Source organism: Gorilla gorilla, chromosome 16, assembly GCF_029281585.2.
Source record: "Gorilla gorilla gorilla isolate KB3781 chromosome 16, NHGRI_mGorGor1-v2.1_pri, whole genome shotgun sequence".
NCBI classification, from domain to species: Eukaryota; Metazoa; Chordata; class Mammalia; order Primates; family Hominidae; genus Gorilla; species Gorilla gorilla.
In genome coordinates, this window is record NC_073240.2 from 73,244,668 (window position 1) to 73,260,672 (window position 16,005).

At 40.2% G+C, this 16,005-nt stretch overlaps 1 protein-coding gene across 1 annotated transcript; it reads left to right on the top strand.

Moving 5' to 3' along the window:
- The first annotated feature begins 4,285 nt into the window (after positions 1–4,285).
- On the top strand, positions 4,286–14,011 carry TMEM202 (transmembrane protein 202). Its single transcript, XM_004056448.4, has 5 exons — positions 4,286–4,385; positions 4,632–4,887; positions 12,585–12,734; positions 13,069–13,200; positions 13,674–14,011. The coding sequence occupies exons 1-5, from the start codon at positions 4,305–4,307 to the stop codon at positions 13,868–13,870; spliced, it is 816 nt and encodes a 271-aa protein (XP_004056496.3). The 5' UTR covers positions 4,286–4,304; the 3' UTR covers positions 13,871–14,011.
- The last annotated feature ends 1,994 nt before the right edge of the window (positions 14,012–16,005 follow it).

The following is a 16,005-nucleotide window of genomic DNA, read 5'->3' on the forward strand; positions in this document are numbered from 1 at the left end:
CATGTTGCCCAGGCTGGTCTTGAACTTCTGGGCTCAAGCGATTTGCCTCCAGCCTCCCAAAGTGCTGGAATTATAGGCGTGAGCCACTGTGCCCAGACTATTTTTTATTTTATCAAGTGGAGAAAAAACTAACAAGAATAGGAACAACCTGAATATTATTGATAATTTTAATGTGATAGATTTAGAATCTTATATTCTACACAAATATATTTAAAACTTTATACTTTACACATTGTTTTTATATTTTATTTATTTTTTATTTTTTATTTTTTTTACACATTGTCTTTAAATGCCTAAAGGACGTTTAGGAAAACTGGCTAAATGACAAATGTTACTAAATTCCAAAAGGAAAAGAGTTCTTGTAGGACATGTTATTTGACCATAATATATTAAAACTAAAAAAAAAAAATCTAAACATCTGGACATATTTTTAAAATTCTAGATTATTCTTGGCTTGAGTATATAAACAAATAATCCTAGCAGTATATTAAAGAATAATGTACTATGTTCATAAATACATTATTAGAGGAATGTAAAATTAGATAAATGTTAAGAAATGTATCAATGAAATTTTTACACTAAATAGATTAAAGAAGAAAAGCCATATTCTAGAGGCTAAGAGGGAATTTGATACAGCCATTCTAAATTTTAAAATCTTGATAAAATAGAAATGGAATGGAACTTCTTTAACACAGAAGTGAATACACAAATAAACAAAGACCAATAAAGCCAGTTCCATTAAAGTCAAGAGTAATATAACGATGCCCACCACCCTTAATACTTCATGAGGACTATTCTAAAGGGTCTAATCAATGCAATATGACTTTTTTTTTTTTTTTTTAGATGGAGTCTTGCTTTGTCGCCCAGGCTGGAATGCAGTGGTGTGGTCTTGGCTCACTACAACCTCTGCCCCCCAGGTGCAAGCGTTTCTCCTGCTTCAGCCTCCTGAGTAGCTGGGATTGCAGGTGCATGCCACCACACCCAGCTAACTTTTTTTTGTATTTTTAGTAGAGACAGGGTTTCACCATGTTGGCCAGGCTGGTCTCGAATGCCTGACCTCAAGTGATCCACCTGCCTCGGCCTCCCAAAGTGTTAGATTACAGGCATGAGCCACCGTGCCTGGCCAGTGCAATATGACATATTTTGTAAAGGGAGAAACAGAATGATCATCATTTGCAGATGATAGGATGTTTACCTAGAAAATCTAAGAGAAATTGGCCAACAGAATGATTAGAGTTTAAATAATTCAGTCAAATGATCAGATAAAAAGTAAATACATTGAAAAAATAATTTATTCATTAGCAATAACAAATCAGAAAATAAAGTGAAAAAATGTGATTCAGAAAGCAAGTAGGTTAATGTATATAAAGCACCTAGCACAGTTCCTGGTAGATGGGAGGTTATAGAAATAAGCTGTAATAATCTTAGTTATTGATTTTATAGATTTTAGGGATGAAATTACTGAGACAAAAGATGCAAACATTTTTAAGCTTCTTGATTCATATATCCAAATTATTCTTTTTTTTCTTTTTTTTTTTTTGAGACAGAGTTTCGCTTTTGTTGCCCAGGCTGGAGTGCAATGGTGTGATCTCAGCTCACTGCAACCTCCGCCTCCCAGGATCCAGCAATTCTCCTGCCTCAGCCTCCCAAGTAGCTGGAGTTACAGGCACCTGCCACCATGCCCAGCTAATGTTTATATTTTTAGTAGAGATGGGGTTTTGCCACGTTGATCAGGCTGATCTCAAACTCCTGACCTCAAGTGATCTGCCCGCCTTGGCCTCCCAGAGTGCTGGGATTACAGGTATGAACCACCACATGCGGCCTCTTTTAACTTTTAGTTGAAGTATAACATGCATATAGATACTTTGGGAGGTTGAGGCAGGCAGATCACTTGAGGTCAGGAGTTCAAGCCCAGCCTGGTCAACAGAGTGAAATCTCATCTTTGCTAAAAATACAAAAATTAGCCGGGCATGGTGGCAGGCACCTGTAGTTCCAGCTACTTGGGAGACTGAGGCAGGAGAATTGCTTCAACCTGGGAGGCAGAGGTTGCAGTGAGCCGAGATCACACCACAACTCTCCAGTCTAGGTGACAGAGAAAGACTCTGCCTCAAAAAAGAAAAAACAAAACAAAACAAAACAAAAAAACATGCGTATAGAAAAATTGTGCATACAGAAAGCTGGTCATCAGTGTACAGATAGAGAATGAAACTTTATAGTACTCCAAGAGCCCTTCGCATGTCTCCTTCCAATACCTAGCCATCTTCCTCCCCAGAGTATTTCTGACTTCTAACAACACAGATCAGTTTTGCCTGTTTTGCACTTCATATGAATAGAATCATACATGTGTACTCTTTTATGTTTGGATTCTTTTGCTCAGCATTGTATAGATAAGATTCATCCCTCTTTGCTCAGGTGGTTGTAGATTACTCGTATTGCTGTATAGTATTTCATTGTATAAATAGACTGCAATCTTCCATTCTTCTGTTGATGGGCATTTGGGTAGTTTTGAATTTGGGGCTATTATGGAGTGCTGCTGTGAGCATGCTGATACATGTCCTTTGGGGGCCATATGGAACATTTTGAACCCAGCACTGCTATGGTATCTTGAAGAGCAGTGGCTTTTAGCACATTGGCTTATAGTCTTCTGGGCTATAGATACTGGCATATTTATAGTGGGCCCTGTCAGCAGTGGCAGTGGTATAGCAGCACCCTTAAATGGCTTCATGAGTAGAGGACGTTGAAAAGAGGGAACCAGAGCAAAAAAGGGAGAAAAAGATGGACGCTGTATGAAGGACCATGACTGACAGACTGGTTCATGAGCCTATTGAGACAAACCTGGCATGAACTCCAGGCTACTGGCTACTGATAGGGATATAATTTTAAATTATAACCACAACCAATAGAGTTCTAGAGACATCTGAGTTGCCCCCTTTTTAAATGTTTATTTTAAGTTCAGGGGTACATGTGCAGATTTGTTATATAGGTAAACCCATGTCATGGGGGTATGTTGTACAGATTTCATCACCCAGGTATTAAGCCTAGTACTTATTAGTTATTAGTCCTGACACCCCCCACCCTCTGATAGGCCCCAGTGTCTGTTGTTCCCCTCTATGTGTCCATGTTCCCACTTATAAGTAGGAACATGCAGTATTTGGTTTTCTGTTCCTGCATTAGTTTGCTAAGGATAATGGCCTCCAGCTCCACCCATCTTCCTGCAAAGCACATGATCTTGTTCTTTTTTATAGCTGCATAGTATTCCATGGTGGATATGTGCCATATTTTCTTTATCCAGTCTACGATTGGTGGGAATTTATGTTGATTCCATGTCTTTGCTATTGTGAATAGTGCTTCAGTGAACATACATGTGCATGTGTCTCTATGATAGAATGATTTCTATCCCTTTGGGCATATACCCAAAAATGGGATTGCTGGGTCAAATGGTAGTTCTTTCTGTCTTTATGTCTTTGAGGAATCATCACACTGCTTTCCACAATGTTTGAATTAATAATTTACACTCCCATCAACAGTGTATGTGTTCCTTTTTCTCCACAACCTAGCCACAATCTGTTATTTTTTTGACTTTTTATAATAGCCATTCTGAATGGTGTGAGATGGTATCTCATTGTGGTTTTAATTTCTCTAATGATCTGAACATAGAAACCAGCAAAGATTTCATGATGAAGATGCCAAAAGCAACTGCAACAAAAGCAAAAATTGACAAATGGGATCTAATTAAACTAAAGAGCTTCTGCATAGCAAAAGAAACTATCAATAACGTACACAGAAAACCTACAGAAAGGGAAAATTTTTTTGCAAACTATGCATCTGACAAAGGTCTAATATCCAGCATCTGTAAGGAACTCAAATAAATTTACAAGAAAGAGACAAATAACCCCATTAAAAAGTGGGCAAAGGGCATGAACACTTTTCAAAAGAAGAAATACATGTGGCCAACAAGCATATGAGTTCCCCTTTTTTTATTTGCTATGAGGGAACTGTGTCTTATTTATTTTTGTGTCCCAGAAGCTAGCACAAAGCCTGACACACAGCCACTGCTAACAAAATATTTGTGGATTTATTTAATAAAAGAGTTGGGAGTAGGTGGAGAATGGAGGGTGGGGAGCATCACACATACATGCACATGGTTAAAATGTGGTGATTTCTTCCTGGTCTGACCAGACCAAAAATATAAAACAGAAACAGGATCTATGCCATGGGTCCTGGCCCTTTTTGCTTCTGCCAGCACGTGTGAGGAGATGCAGAGACAAATTCCGTGGCAGTTAGGAAGAGAACTGACTGCCAAGATGGAGCGAAGGGAACATTTAACCTTGACTTTCCACAGTCCTGAGGTTCCCAAAATAAAGGGGAACCGGAAATACCAAAGGGTGAGGAGGTATCTAATTGAAAGTCAGATGGGAAGAAGAGAACTTACTTAAAGGCAGGGCTACACAGAGCATCCTAAAGACAGAAAAGATCACCCTGAAAATTGTGGGTTTTTTTTTTTTTTAGGAGTAGGGAAAAATATCCATAAATCAAACACACATGGGAATGCTTGAGGTAGAGAAGAGCGGGTGACCCTGGGGATCAGGGGTTATTCTTTCAGGTAAGCAATATTTCCCTCATCCTTGTAGCCTACCCTCCCTGCCAAGAAACATCCAAGTGCCTCGATGTCATCCCAAAGGCAGCAGCAGCTTATGGATCAGGCACACATCTACATCCGAACGCTCTGTGGCAGCCTCTGTAGTTTTAGCCTCCTAATGCTGATCGCCATGTCCCCACTGAACTGGGTACAGTTTCTGGTGATCAAGAATGGCCTTGAGCTCTACGCAGGACTCTGGACCTTATGCAACCATGAGCTGTGCTGGAGCCACACACCCAAGCCACCCTGTGAGTGCCACCGAATTAAATGCCACAGGCCCCACACAATTGCAGAACTTTCTGCTCACACAAATTGGCCCTTCATGTTTCTTCCTCCAAGATCTTTTGGCCTTCACCTCTCCAAGTGCAGGATGGATCTTTCTTTGGTATCCTCAGTGTGCCCTTTCTCTCTCCTATTCCAGGTTGTTTCCTGTCCTAAATAATGGGTTATACTCTCTTTATGGGAAGAACTGTTTTTGTTTGTTTGTTTTTCGAGACAGGCTCTTGCTCTATCGCCTAGCCGAAGTGCAAAAGCACTATCATTGCTCACTGCAGCCTCCACCTCCAGGACTCAAGCAATCTTCCTGCTCAACCTCCTGAGTAGGTGGAACTACAGATGTGTGCCAACACTCCTGGCTAATTTTTAATTTAAAAAAATTTTTTTTTCTTTTGTAGAGACAAGTTCTCATTATATTTCCCAGGCTGGTCTCAAAGTCCTGGCCTCAAGTGATCCTCCCAAAGTACCGGGACTATAGTTTTAAGCCACCATGTCTGCCCTAGGAATAACTCATTTACAAGGTGTTACTGCTAAGCAATGTGATTGGTATTCTAATGTGGCTTGCAGAATTAGAAGAGAAGTGATTGATCATAGCTGGAAGATAAAGCAAATATCTTAACCTCTATTAGATTTAACTTTCAAGGTCAGCTTGTTCTTCTCCTAGCAGTGGAACAGAACTTAAATGTACGTTAGATATGTGGTATAACAAATGCCAGCTATGAAGATAATGTTATTTATGTCAAATTTTATGTGAATTTAAATAAATCTGAAAGTGCAACACAAAATATTTTAAAATAAGTTTTTGGGGCTAAAAATATCATATGCATGAATTTTTCAATCAAACCGAAAACTTAGAGGAAAGATATCATTACATTGACAGTTTTCCCATCACCCGCAAGATATACATTTACACAAAGAAATGGGTATTGTGAAAGAAAACATATGTGAGTAAAGCATCTATTCTCATCACATAAGCAGGGGTCCCATCTATTCTCCTCACATAAGCAGGAGGGGAGCACCTGTGCCCAACTCTGAGGTAGAGCATCAGTTGTTTGGCCATGGGCTGTGACATTTGATATTAAGGGACAGTATCCTGCATGATCTTGAGAAGAAACTAAAATCAAAGGCAGACAGACAATTCAACTGCATAAAACGAAAACTAGAGAAAATATTTGCAACAATTATGAAAGATAAAGGTTAATGGCCTTAATATAGTAAAAGGATACACAAAGTATTACAAAGACACAAACTCAAATAAATAAGTTCTTTTTGAACGGACATGCACAAAAGAAGAACTATAACTATCTAATAAACATAGGAAAAATAATTTAACCTCAATCATTAAAGAAAGGTAAATCAAATGAATAACAAGATGTAATTTTTCAACCACCATATTAACAGATTTTTAAATGATAATGCAACTGCTATCACTCCCATACGCATTCCTGTACATACCATGCAAATTGGTATAACCAAAGCAATATGATTAGGTGTATCCAGAGACTTAAAAATGTTCATCTCCTTTGAGTAAATAATTCCATTTCTAGAAATTAATTCCAAGGAAATAACTAGAAATGGATTAAAAGGTTTAGGCAAAAAGAATAAGCTGCAATCATATTTACGTAACTGGGTGCCCAGGCTAAAATTTCATCCTTAAGATTATTATTTAAATTTTTAATAAATTAGGGCTGGGTGTGGTGACTCACGCCTGTAATCCCAGTGTTACCAGAAAGGGGTCCTGATCCAGACCCCAGGAGAGGGTTCTTGGATCTTGGGCAAGAAAGAATTCAAGATGAGTCCATAGAGTAAAGTGAAAGCAAATTTAAGAAAGTAAAGGAATAAAAGAATGGCTACTCCATAGGAAGAGGAGCCCCAAGGACTGCTGTTTGCCCATTTTTATGGCTATTTCTTTATTATATGCTAAACAAGGGGTGAATTATATTCATAAGTTTTTGGGGAAAGAGGTGGGCAATTTCTGGAACTAAGGGTTTCTCCCCTTTTTAGACCATATAGAGTAAATTCCTGATATTGCCATGGCATTTGTTAACTGTCATGGCACTGGTGGGAGTGTCTTTTAGTATGCTAATGCATTATAATTCATGTATAATGAGCAGTGAGGATGATCAGAGGTCACTTTTGTTGCCATCTTGGTTTTAGCGGGTTTTGGCTGGCTTCTTTACCACAGCCTGTTTTATCAGCAAGGTCTTTATAACCTGTATTTTGTGCTGACCTCCTATCATTCAGTGACTAAGAATGCCTTAACATCCTGGGAATGCAGCCCAGTAGGTTTCAGCCTTATTTTAACCAGCCCCTATTCAAGATGGAGTTGTTCTGGTTCAAACACCTCTGATATCAGCACTTTGGAAGGCTGAGGTGGGGGATCACTTGAGCTTAGGAGTTCAAGACCAGCCTGAGCAACAAGGTAAAACCCTCTCTCTACAAAAAATACAAAAATTAGCTGGGCGTGGTAGTGGGCACCTGCAATCCCAGTTACTTGGGAGGCCGAAGTGGAGAATTGCTTGAGCCTGGGATGCAGAGGTTGTTGTGAGCCAAGATTGAGCTACTGTACTCTAGCCTGGGTGACACAGTGAGACCCTGTCTCAAAAAAGAAAAAAATTAATACATTAGAATCCCGAAATTATGTCACTTAAAGCAGTGAATAGTTTATTTCTTGGAGCCCTGGATTCACCTTTATGCAGATAAAGAAAATCAAGGAAATCAAGCCAGCCAGTCACTCAGATTTTGTGGAGTCACTTTGTCACTCACCTTTGTTTATGCTTTGTTTTATCTCTACAGACTGTAATTATTTAGAGAAAGTCAACTGAATCCTTAAGGTGCACAAGTATAAATCAAGTATCCACCCTATTTTCCATGTTATTATAACTAGCTCTAATTCAAGAGTCAGTAATTAATCTGCAATACAGATCTCATAAGAAATATCCCACAATGTAAGCAAAATGTCCAGGCCTCATCTCCCTGTGACAATATAATGTTATTATTGCCCGAATACATTATTTATTTATTTATTTATTTATTTATTTATTTATTTATTTATTTTTGAGATCGAATCTCATTCTGTCACCCAGGCTGGAGTGCAGTGGCGCGATCTTGGCTCACTGCAACCTCTCCCTCCCGGGTTCAAGCAATTCTCCTGCCTCAGCCTCCCAAGTAGCTGGGATTACAGGTGTGCGCCACTGCACCCAGCTGATTTTTGTGTTTTTAGTAGAGATGGGGTTTCACCATGTTAGCCAGGCAGGTCTTGAACTCCTGATCTCAGGTGATCCGCCTGCCTCGGCCTCCCAAAGTGCTCGGATTACAGGCATGAGCCACTGCACCTGGCCTCCGAATACATTATTGTCTAATAATTACTGTCCAATTCAATGACTTCAAACTTTTACCTACTGGATTGCAAGAATTTCGTTCCCCTCCCTGACAGTTTCCTTTCATAAGTCATTTTCGTAAGTTTCACAGGGGCTATCTCAGGTGGGTTTAAGAATGTGCATGCTCATATTCCTATTCCCTGGGCTCACTTCAGGGTGTTGTGCTTCTGTCTCTGACTTCACCTGGGTCTAGATGACTGACAGCCTCTCTGTTGTGGCTGTTGCTAATGGGATGAAGAAGGGATGGGGAGGAAAGGACAGTATTCTTCACTTTTACTAGGAAGTCTCAAGTGTAGAACAGACCCTTCTGTTATTTTCCCATAGCACTGGTGAGATCAGGCTGAAATGTAAAGGATATATTGCCACAGAGAGTAGTTTGAACTGTTTTGCAGAGCGTGGGAAAGAAAGGGTAAGTCTTTTTGTCAAGGCACTGGGCACCCTAGAGTTAGGACCCTAGGAACAACCATATAGTACACATTGCCAAGCTGTGTAGGGATGCTTTATTCTGGCACTCCAACTGGGTTACGAGGGGACTTAAATACCAAGCAGATTTCACAGATACCTCTTCAGGGTCCTAAGTCTCCACCCAGGATCGTTTCCATTCCAAAACCACCCACTTGGGGCACCTCATCTGAGCCTGGAGAAGCCTTCCGTGCCTTGAAAGCAGTCACAATGGCAGCAGCGTGGAAGTTCAGATTTGGCTAAATAAGTGAGCTGATTCCCCAGCTTGTCTCAAGCAACACCACTTTCCAAAAGCTCCCTGGCCAACTTTTACTTCCACAACAGTAGAAGGAGATCCCACCCATTATTTACAAACTGCCAAATGGTGAATGTTCTCATTTCACTGAGATCTGAGGGGATGCCACAGAACACTACTGCTTTCTGGTTGGGTGATGCCCCCTCCAATCTTGGTAGGGGTTTTACATCTTACCCAATGGTACCTGAAGTGTAGCATCGCTGACTGATGCTGGGCTGATCCCGAGAACATCTACGAAAATCTTACCAAGTTTTTCAGATGATTTGTACTTCCTCCTCAAATTGAAAGTGACATCCTTTCTCTTCCCAAGGTATTAGTTTCAGTAAGCTGGGAGAGGTGCCTTGGTATTCTTGTAACTTAAGTCTGCATCAAAGTATATCAGTAAGGAAAACATCAGAAATGTTTGGATACAGTTGACCCAGACAGGTGACACAGGGGTGTTCATTTTATCTCAGGCACTCCTTTTTCCGGACCAAGGCTTCTTACAGAAACATACAAGCAGAGCCTTTTGTGATTTAGATCCTAAGATTTTTGAAACTTTGATGAGTAAGCTGTTGTAAAAACTGTTGTTTAAAAGCTGAAATTAGCTTTGGTGTTACAGGAGATAGAAGCTTGAAATCAGCTTTTGGACATTTATTTATTTAGAGTAATATGAATTAAAAAACTATAAAGTTAACCAAATGCAGATGTCTTAGACTCTGAATATAAGTGTTTAGTTTGTTTATATAATTTGTTGTATATGATTATTCCTAATAGACTTGGTTACTTTGGGAAGGTTAGACTCTTCTATGCTGCAAATCTTTAAATTGTTCCTTTGGAGTTGTGAGGATCTTGTTTATGTAGTTTTCAGGAGATGAGAAGGTAACACAGAGAGAATTGTAAGAAATATATAAAGTTGCAGTCTTCTCCTCATGGTAGAAGGGGAACTGGACTTTATATGTTAGGCTGGAGTTGGACAGGAAATATCCTTGACAGTGCTCCTTGGTGTTTTGAATATTAAAATCATTTGAATTAGTGCAAGCTAAAGAGTGAACTTATTTATAAAGATTCAGAAGAATCGGCCAGGTGTGGTGGCTCAAGACTGTAATTCCAGCACTTTGGGAGGCCGAGGTGGGCAGATTGCTTGAGCTCAGGAGTTTGAGACCAGCCTGGGCAACATGGTGAAACCCCACCCCCACCAAAAATACAAAAAATTAGCCAGGTGTGGTGGTGTGTACCTGTGGTCCCAGCTACTCAAGAGGCTGAGGTGGGAGGATCGCTTGAGTCTGGGAGTTGGAGGCTGCAGTTGAGTAGAGATCATGTTACTGCACTCCAGCCTGGGTTACAGACTGAGACCCCGTCTCAAAGAAAAAGATAAAGAAAAAAAAATGTGGCTCAGAAGAATAACATAGACTCCCAAGGCAGGAAGTTCACTGGACCTTAGGGGATTCCAGGGGAGGCTGGGATCTCAGATAAAGAAAATCAAGCCAGCCAGTCACTCAGATTTTCTACAGTCACTTTGTCATTCAGCTTTGTTTATGTTTTGTTTTATCTCTACAGCTCAGTTTTTCCTGTTTATTAGTGTGTAAGTGCCTAAAAGGTGATACCCCGGTCAAACTTTACATCTTCTCAGTTCAAGCAAGCAAAAGAGGAAATCCAATTTCTAAGCATAAGAATAAAATTGTCCCAGGATGGGTCAGGTTCCCATGCTTAGTCCAGTTAGCTATAGTCAGAGGGCTATACAGACTATAGTTAAGGGCTATAGACAAGGGCTGCTAGAGCTCATGGAGGATTGTGGACTAAATACCACAAAGGCTGCCTGTTACCCTGGGCTTCATACAGCTCAATCTGGGCTTATGTTCTGGCTGGCTACATATACTGCTAATTCTGCATAACCCAGTCTTCAGAAAATGTGCAGCTTGTGAATTACTATGTTTTAATGTGGCTCACTTGTTAGGGCTACAGAGCAACTTAACATCTGTGGATACGGGTGTGGTTTCTCTGAATGGAAATTCCTGCAATTCATCATATTAGTAAGTGGCAGGTTCTGGAGAACAAAATGAAACAAGGAGGCAGATATTAGACTGGATAAGCTTGATACATAATTTCTGCTCTCTGGGTTACTCAGAAGCTGGACTTGGATTCTTAGGCATATAAGTGGTTAGAGAACTTTCTAACCACTGGGGTGGGGGTGAGCTGGTCCCTGCTACATTGGGACAGAAAAAGAAGCTAGATAAGGAGGTACCTTATAAGGGATACTGAAGATATTCCTGGGTGTCTGGTAGCTCAGAAAAGCTATAGCTACTTGTAATTATAAGTTATCTTCTAAATCTTCAGTAAAATATTGATGGGGAAGTCGAAGAACCTGTTCCATCTTAGGGATGTGGTAGCAAAAAGTAAGGTTGAGCATATCCCCGCTGCTCTCTTACCAACATCCAGTCTGCAGTGGTAGAGCCAAAGAGAAGACACCTAGAGCCAAAGATGGAAGAAGGAGAGGTGTGGCACTTGGATAAGAGCAACTTGAACAAATATGAGATAGGACTTTGGAGGACTCTCAGAATAAAAAAAAAAAAGTGGGGGGAAACACTTTGTGGTAAGTTCCTGCAGTTTGGTAAATTGGGGCTTGAAATCATCATAATATGGAATTAAAGTAAATGAGGCTGGGCGAGGTGGCTCACGCCTTTAATCCCAGCACTTTGAGAGGCCAAGGCAGGCAGATCACCTGAGGTCAGGAGTTCAAGACCAGCCTGGCCAACATGGTGAAACCCTGTTTCTACTAAAAAAAAACAAAAATTAGCCAGGCATGGTGGCATGTGCCTGTAATCTCAGCTACTCCGGGTGACAGAGTGAGACTCTGTCTCAAAAAAAAATAATTAAATAAATAAATAGATAAATAAAGTAAATGTGACTTCATTTTGTAGTCATAGGCTGACAAGGCCTGTACATGCCAGATAGAGCTGGAAGTGAAAAACAAATGGAACTAAACAATGGGTAAATCATTAAGCAAAGTATATTAATATGATAGAATATTTTGTAGCCATTGAAAATAATATTTACAACAGATAATGGGGAAAATCACATCATATATTCTTAAGAAAAAAACCCACATGATATCTAGTATCATATCTACTATGTACAGAGGGTAGAAAAATAAAATATTAACAATGGTTGCCTCTAGGTAGTCAAATTGTGGCTGATTTTTTTCCTGCTTCTTTGTTCTTTTGTAGTCTTTTGAATACTTATGTTGAACGCGTATTACTTACGACTTTTAGAATTAGAATTAGAAACAAGAAAAAGGTTTAATCTGTTTTGTCATTGGTGACACCTCTTATAAGCTAGTTTATATCTAAATCAATGCATGCAGAAGTATTTGTATATTATCTTTAGTTTAACAATCATAGTAAAGAAATTCCAAGCAAAAAGGATGTCATGTAGCAAGCTCTGCTCCATCATCCTTTGTTCTTACATCCTTCTCTAAGACTCTATCTGGCCTTTTTAAGGGAAGGTCCCTCACTGGACTAACCACGCTCCTCCTTTCCTCTTCTTCATGCAGATTATCTCCAATATTCCAGGGCCTTCTTTCTCATCTCTGTCTTTACCATACTTATTGGCCTTGGCTGGCTCTTCAGCTCTTGGATCCCTAATCGAGGAAGCATGACCACCAACTTGGATCTGAAGGTATCCATGCTCAGCTTCATCTCAGGTACAGACCTAGACTGGCAGGGTATTTTACCATGGTAAAATAGTCAAGGTAACAAATTTTCTCTGTGGAACTCTCATACTCTTTTTCTTATCTCTTTGCTCTTCTTCAGTATCACACCAACCTGCCAGCTATCTGCCTTATCTAATTATATAGAACACACCTTAGCTGACTTTACCAGGGTATAGAGCCTTTCTCTCATCTTGGTCAATCCCCAAGTTTTTATCTTTTTGATCCTTGCTATACACATGGCCTCTGGAGGCCAAAGAGCTGGGGGTGGCGGGGAAGACAGACTGAAGATGCTGATGGGTTGTGACATCTTTCCTTCTGGTCCTAGCTACCTGCTTGCTCCTCTGCCTCAACCTGTTTGTGGCACAGGTTCACTGGCATACTAGGGATGCCATGGAGTCGGATCTCCTATGGACCTATTATCTTAACTGGTGCAGTGACATCTTTTACATGTTTGCTGGTGAGTCACTTCCCTGCTCTATGGTAGAAGGATGGATAGGGAAATCGCTTCTGGAGAGGGAGGTATAATCCAGGAGAAATAGAAGCACTGACTGTTCCTTTTCAGAACACTGATACTTGGAGAGTCAGGGGGGCATAATGAAGAAAGGGTGGATTTTAGAGTCTGAAAACCTAGCATTAGTAACCTGCTCTATCACAAAGTGAGGCATGGACAAGTTGAGTAACTTGCCCAAGACCACACAGAAAATAGTGGAACTATGATCTGAATTCAGGAGGTTCAAGCTTTGTCCTAATCAGTCTGAGAAATATTATAATGCAATTAGAGCACAGGAGGGTAAAGTAACTCCACTGGGGGAGAGAGGGATTCACTGAAAAGATGCCTCTTGAACTGGTTATTAAAGGATGAGTAAGAATTTTAAAAGCCAAAAGACCATTGCCTATTGAACCTCACCTCAAATTATTCCCTTCCCGTAGGGATCATCTCTCTTCTCAACTACTTAACTTCCAGATCGCCTGCCTGTGATGAAAACGTCACTGTGATTCCAACAGAGAGATCAAGGCTGGGGGTTGGTCCAGTGACTACAGTATCACTTGCTAAAGATGAAGGGCCAAGGTCTGAGATGGAATCTCTAAGTGTGAGAGAGAAAAATTTACCAAAGTCAGGACTGTGATGGTGATAGGAAAACCTAACTATAGCTTGTCTTAAAAGCAGCGGAGAAGCTGAGTTGGGAATGGTCACATAAATTCTTGGAAACTCTCCTAATATCATGCCCATATTACTTGAGGAGACAGCATTAAAGCTGATGAAATGTCTTTTGCATGCATTGGATCCAAAATATATATGATAGTCATAAAGTAAATAACTCACTTAAGAAAAACATTTCTAAAAGGAAACAACAATGTTTAGAGTCATGAATGAAAGAAACTAGTGAAAGATGCAGTGTGTAGGCCAGAGACCTCTTTGGGTATCAGGGATCTCATGGACCAGAATGGCCCATGGAGAAGAATGTTAATTACTTCTGTTTGGAATTTTCTTTATTATGTGTGGCTTTGGGTATACTCAGGATGGAAAGCACTTGGACAAATACTGTTGAATCTGAACTTAATAGCATCACCAGAAATGGAATAAATATCAATGGATATAAGACCTACTACTCAAAGGAACTGAGAGGTGCTGGGTAGATTCCAGGGAATCCATGAGGTCCCACTTACTGTGAGGATTGGTAATTTGAAACATTTACAGTCTATTACGTAAAACCACTGCTTCTCCCTAGGCAGGGAGATACCTTAACCAGGCATCCACAAACTCCCTGAAATTCTATACAAAACTTGTATATGTATTCTTCTGTGAAGAGAGCCAGAGATTCCATCAGATTCTTCCTTCCCCCCACCCCGCCCCCAGAAAATAGTTTCATGTAAACTCCATCAAATTCTTGACAGGCTGGTGACCCCTTTGATTCCTTAAGCATCAATTATGTTTTACTGAGCCAAATGGGACTACAGAGCTTCCTTCAGCAGATGGATAGATAGATAGATAGATAGATAGATAGATAGATAGATAGATAATAGATTGATAGATGATAGATCGATAGATAGGCCTATCTATCTATATCTATAATACATCTACATCTATATCTATACAAACTGAAAGATTTTCCATGTTTTATATATCCTGTAAAGCTAAGTACGGAGGGAGGAGGTGGTATTTTCAGGCAATCATATAGGTCTTTTGATGGCTAAAGATCCCTTTCACACTCAGACTAGATTTCACACATAAAGTTCCTGATACTCATTTTGTCTTTCATACCCCTAGTTGCTGCCACTACTGCTGTATTGGTTGAGATCCATTCTTCTCCCCAAAGCTGGCAATGAAATGGACTATAGTGTCCAGCTTCACCTCTTGCTGCATGTAAAGATAAGCCCTTGGGTCTATTTGGTTTAATTTAGAGATTCACTAGTAACCTTTGCAGAAAACACAAATAATAGACATTGAGCAATTATATAATTCTTGTAATCCTGGTCCTGATCAGTAATTCCCAAACATTTCCAGATGGTAACTGGAAGCCCTTTAAGTTAATACTTATGCTTTTATTCCTGTGGGTTGGAGCTTATACACAGCACGCACTTGTATGCACCCACACACAGATACACAAACAGACATATATACACACACCTCATTTTGATCCTGCCTTAGAAAACCCTTTCTTCATGCCCCTCTTCCAATCAGGTGAGTTTCATTATGGCAGAATTACTTGTGCCTCCTTACTTCAAGTGGCCTTAGTTCAGAGGCTCTTCAGGCTGTTTCTGGGCCTTTGTCTGGTTATAAGAACAGACATGTAGTCAAAGCCAACTCTCCCTCCTCACATTACCAGTCACACAAACTCTAACCTATACATTAACTGGTTAAGTACTCACTGGGTTCACAATCTTTATTTGTAATTTAGTTTGAATACTTTCATTATATGACTAAATTGACAGGATGCTGAACACTGATGACTCTTCAGGGAACAAAAGTTCTAAATGGGGTGAAGAGAAGAAAGTAAGTCTGAGTGAAGGTGGAAGAAGCGAGATAATAAGAAAGTAACGCCAGGTACGATGGCTCCTGCCTGTAATCCCAGCACTTTGGGAGGCCAAGGCAGGCGGATTGCCTGAGGTCGGGAGTTTGAGACCAGCCTGGCTAGCATGGTGAAACCCCATCTCTACTAAAAATACAAAAATTAGCCAGGCGTGGTGGCAGGCACCTGTATTCCCAGCTACTTGGGAAGCTGAGGTAGGAGAATTGCTTGAAACCTGGGAGGCGGAGGTT

Coding starts and splice junctions, on each gene's coding strand:
- TMEM202 (XM_004056448.4), top strand. CDS start 4,305: ATGGAGCGAAGGGAACATTTAACCTTGACTTTCCACAGTCCTGAGGTT. Junction 4,888..12,584: donor CCACACACCCAAGCCACCCT/GTGAGTGCCACC, acceptor TTCTTCATGCAG/ATTATCTCCAATATTCCAGG. Junction 12,735..13,068: donor CATGCTCAGCTTCATCTCAG/GTACAGACCTAG, acceptor TTCTGGTCCTAG/CTACCTGCTTGCTCCTCTGC.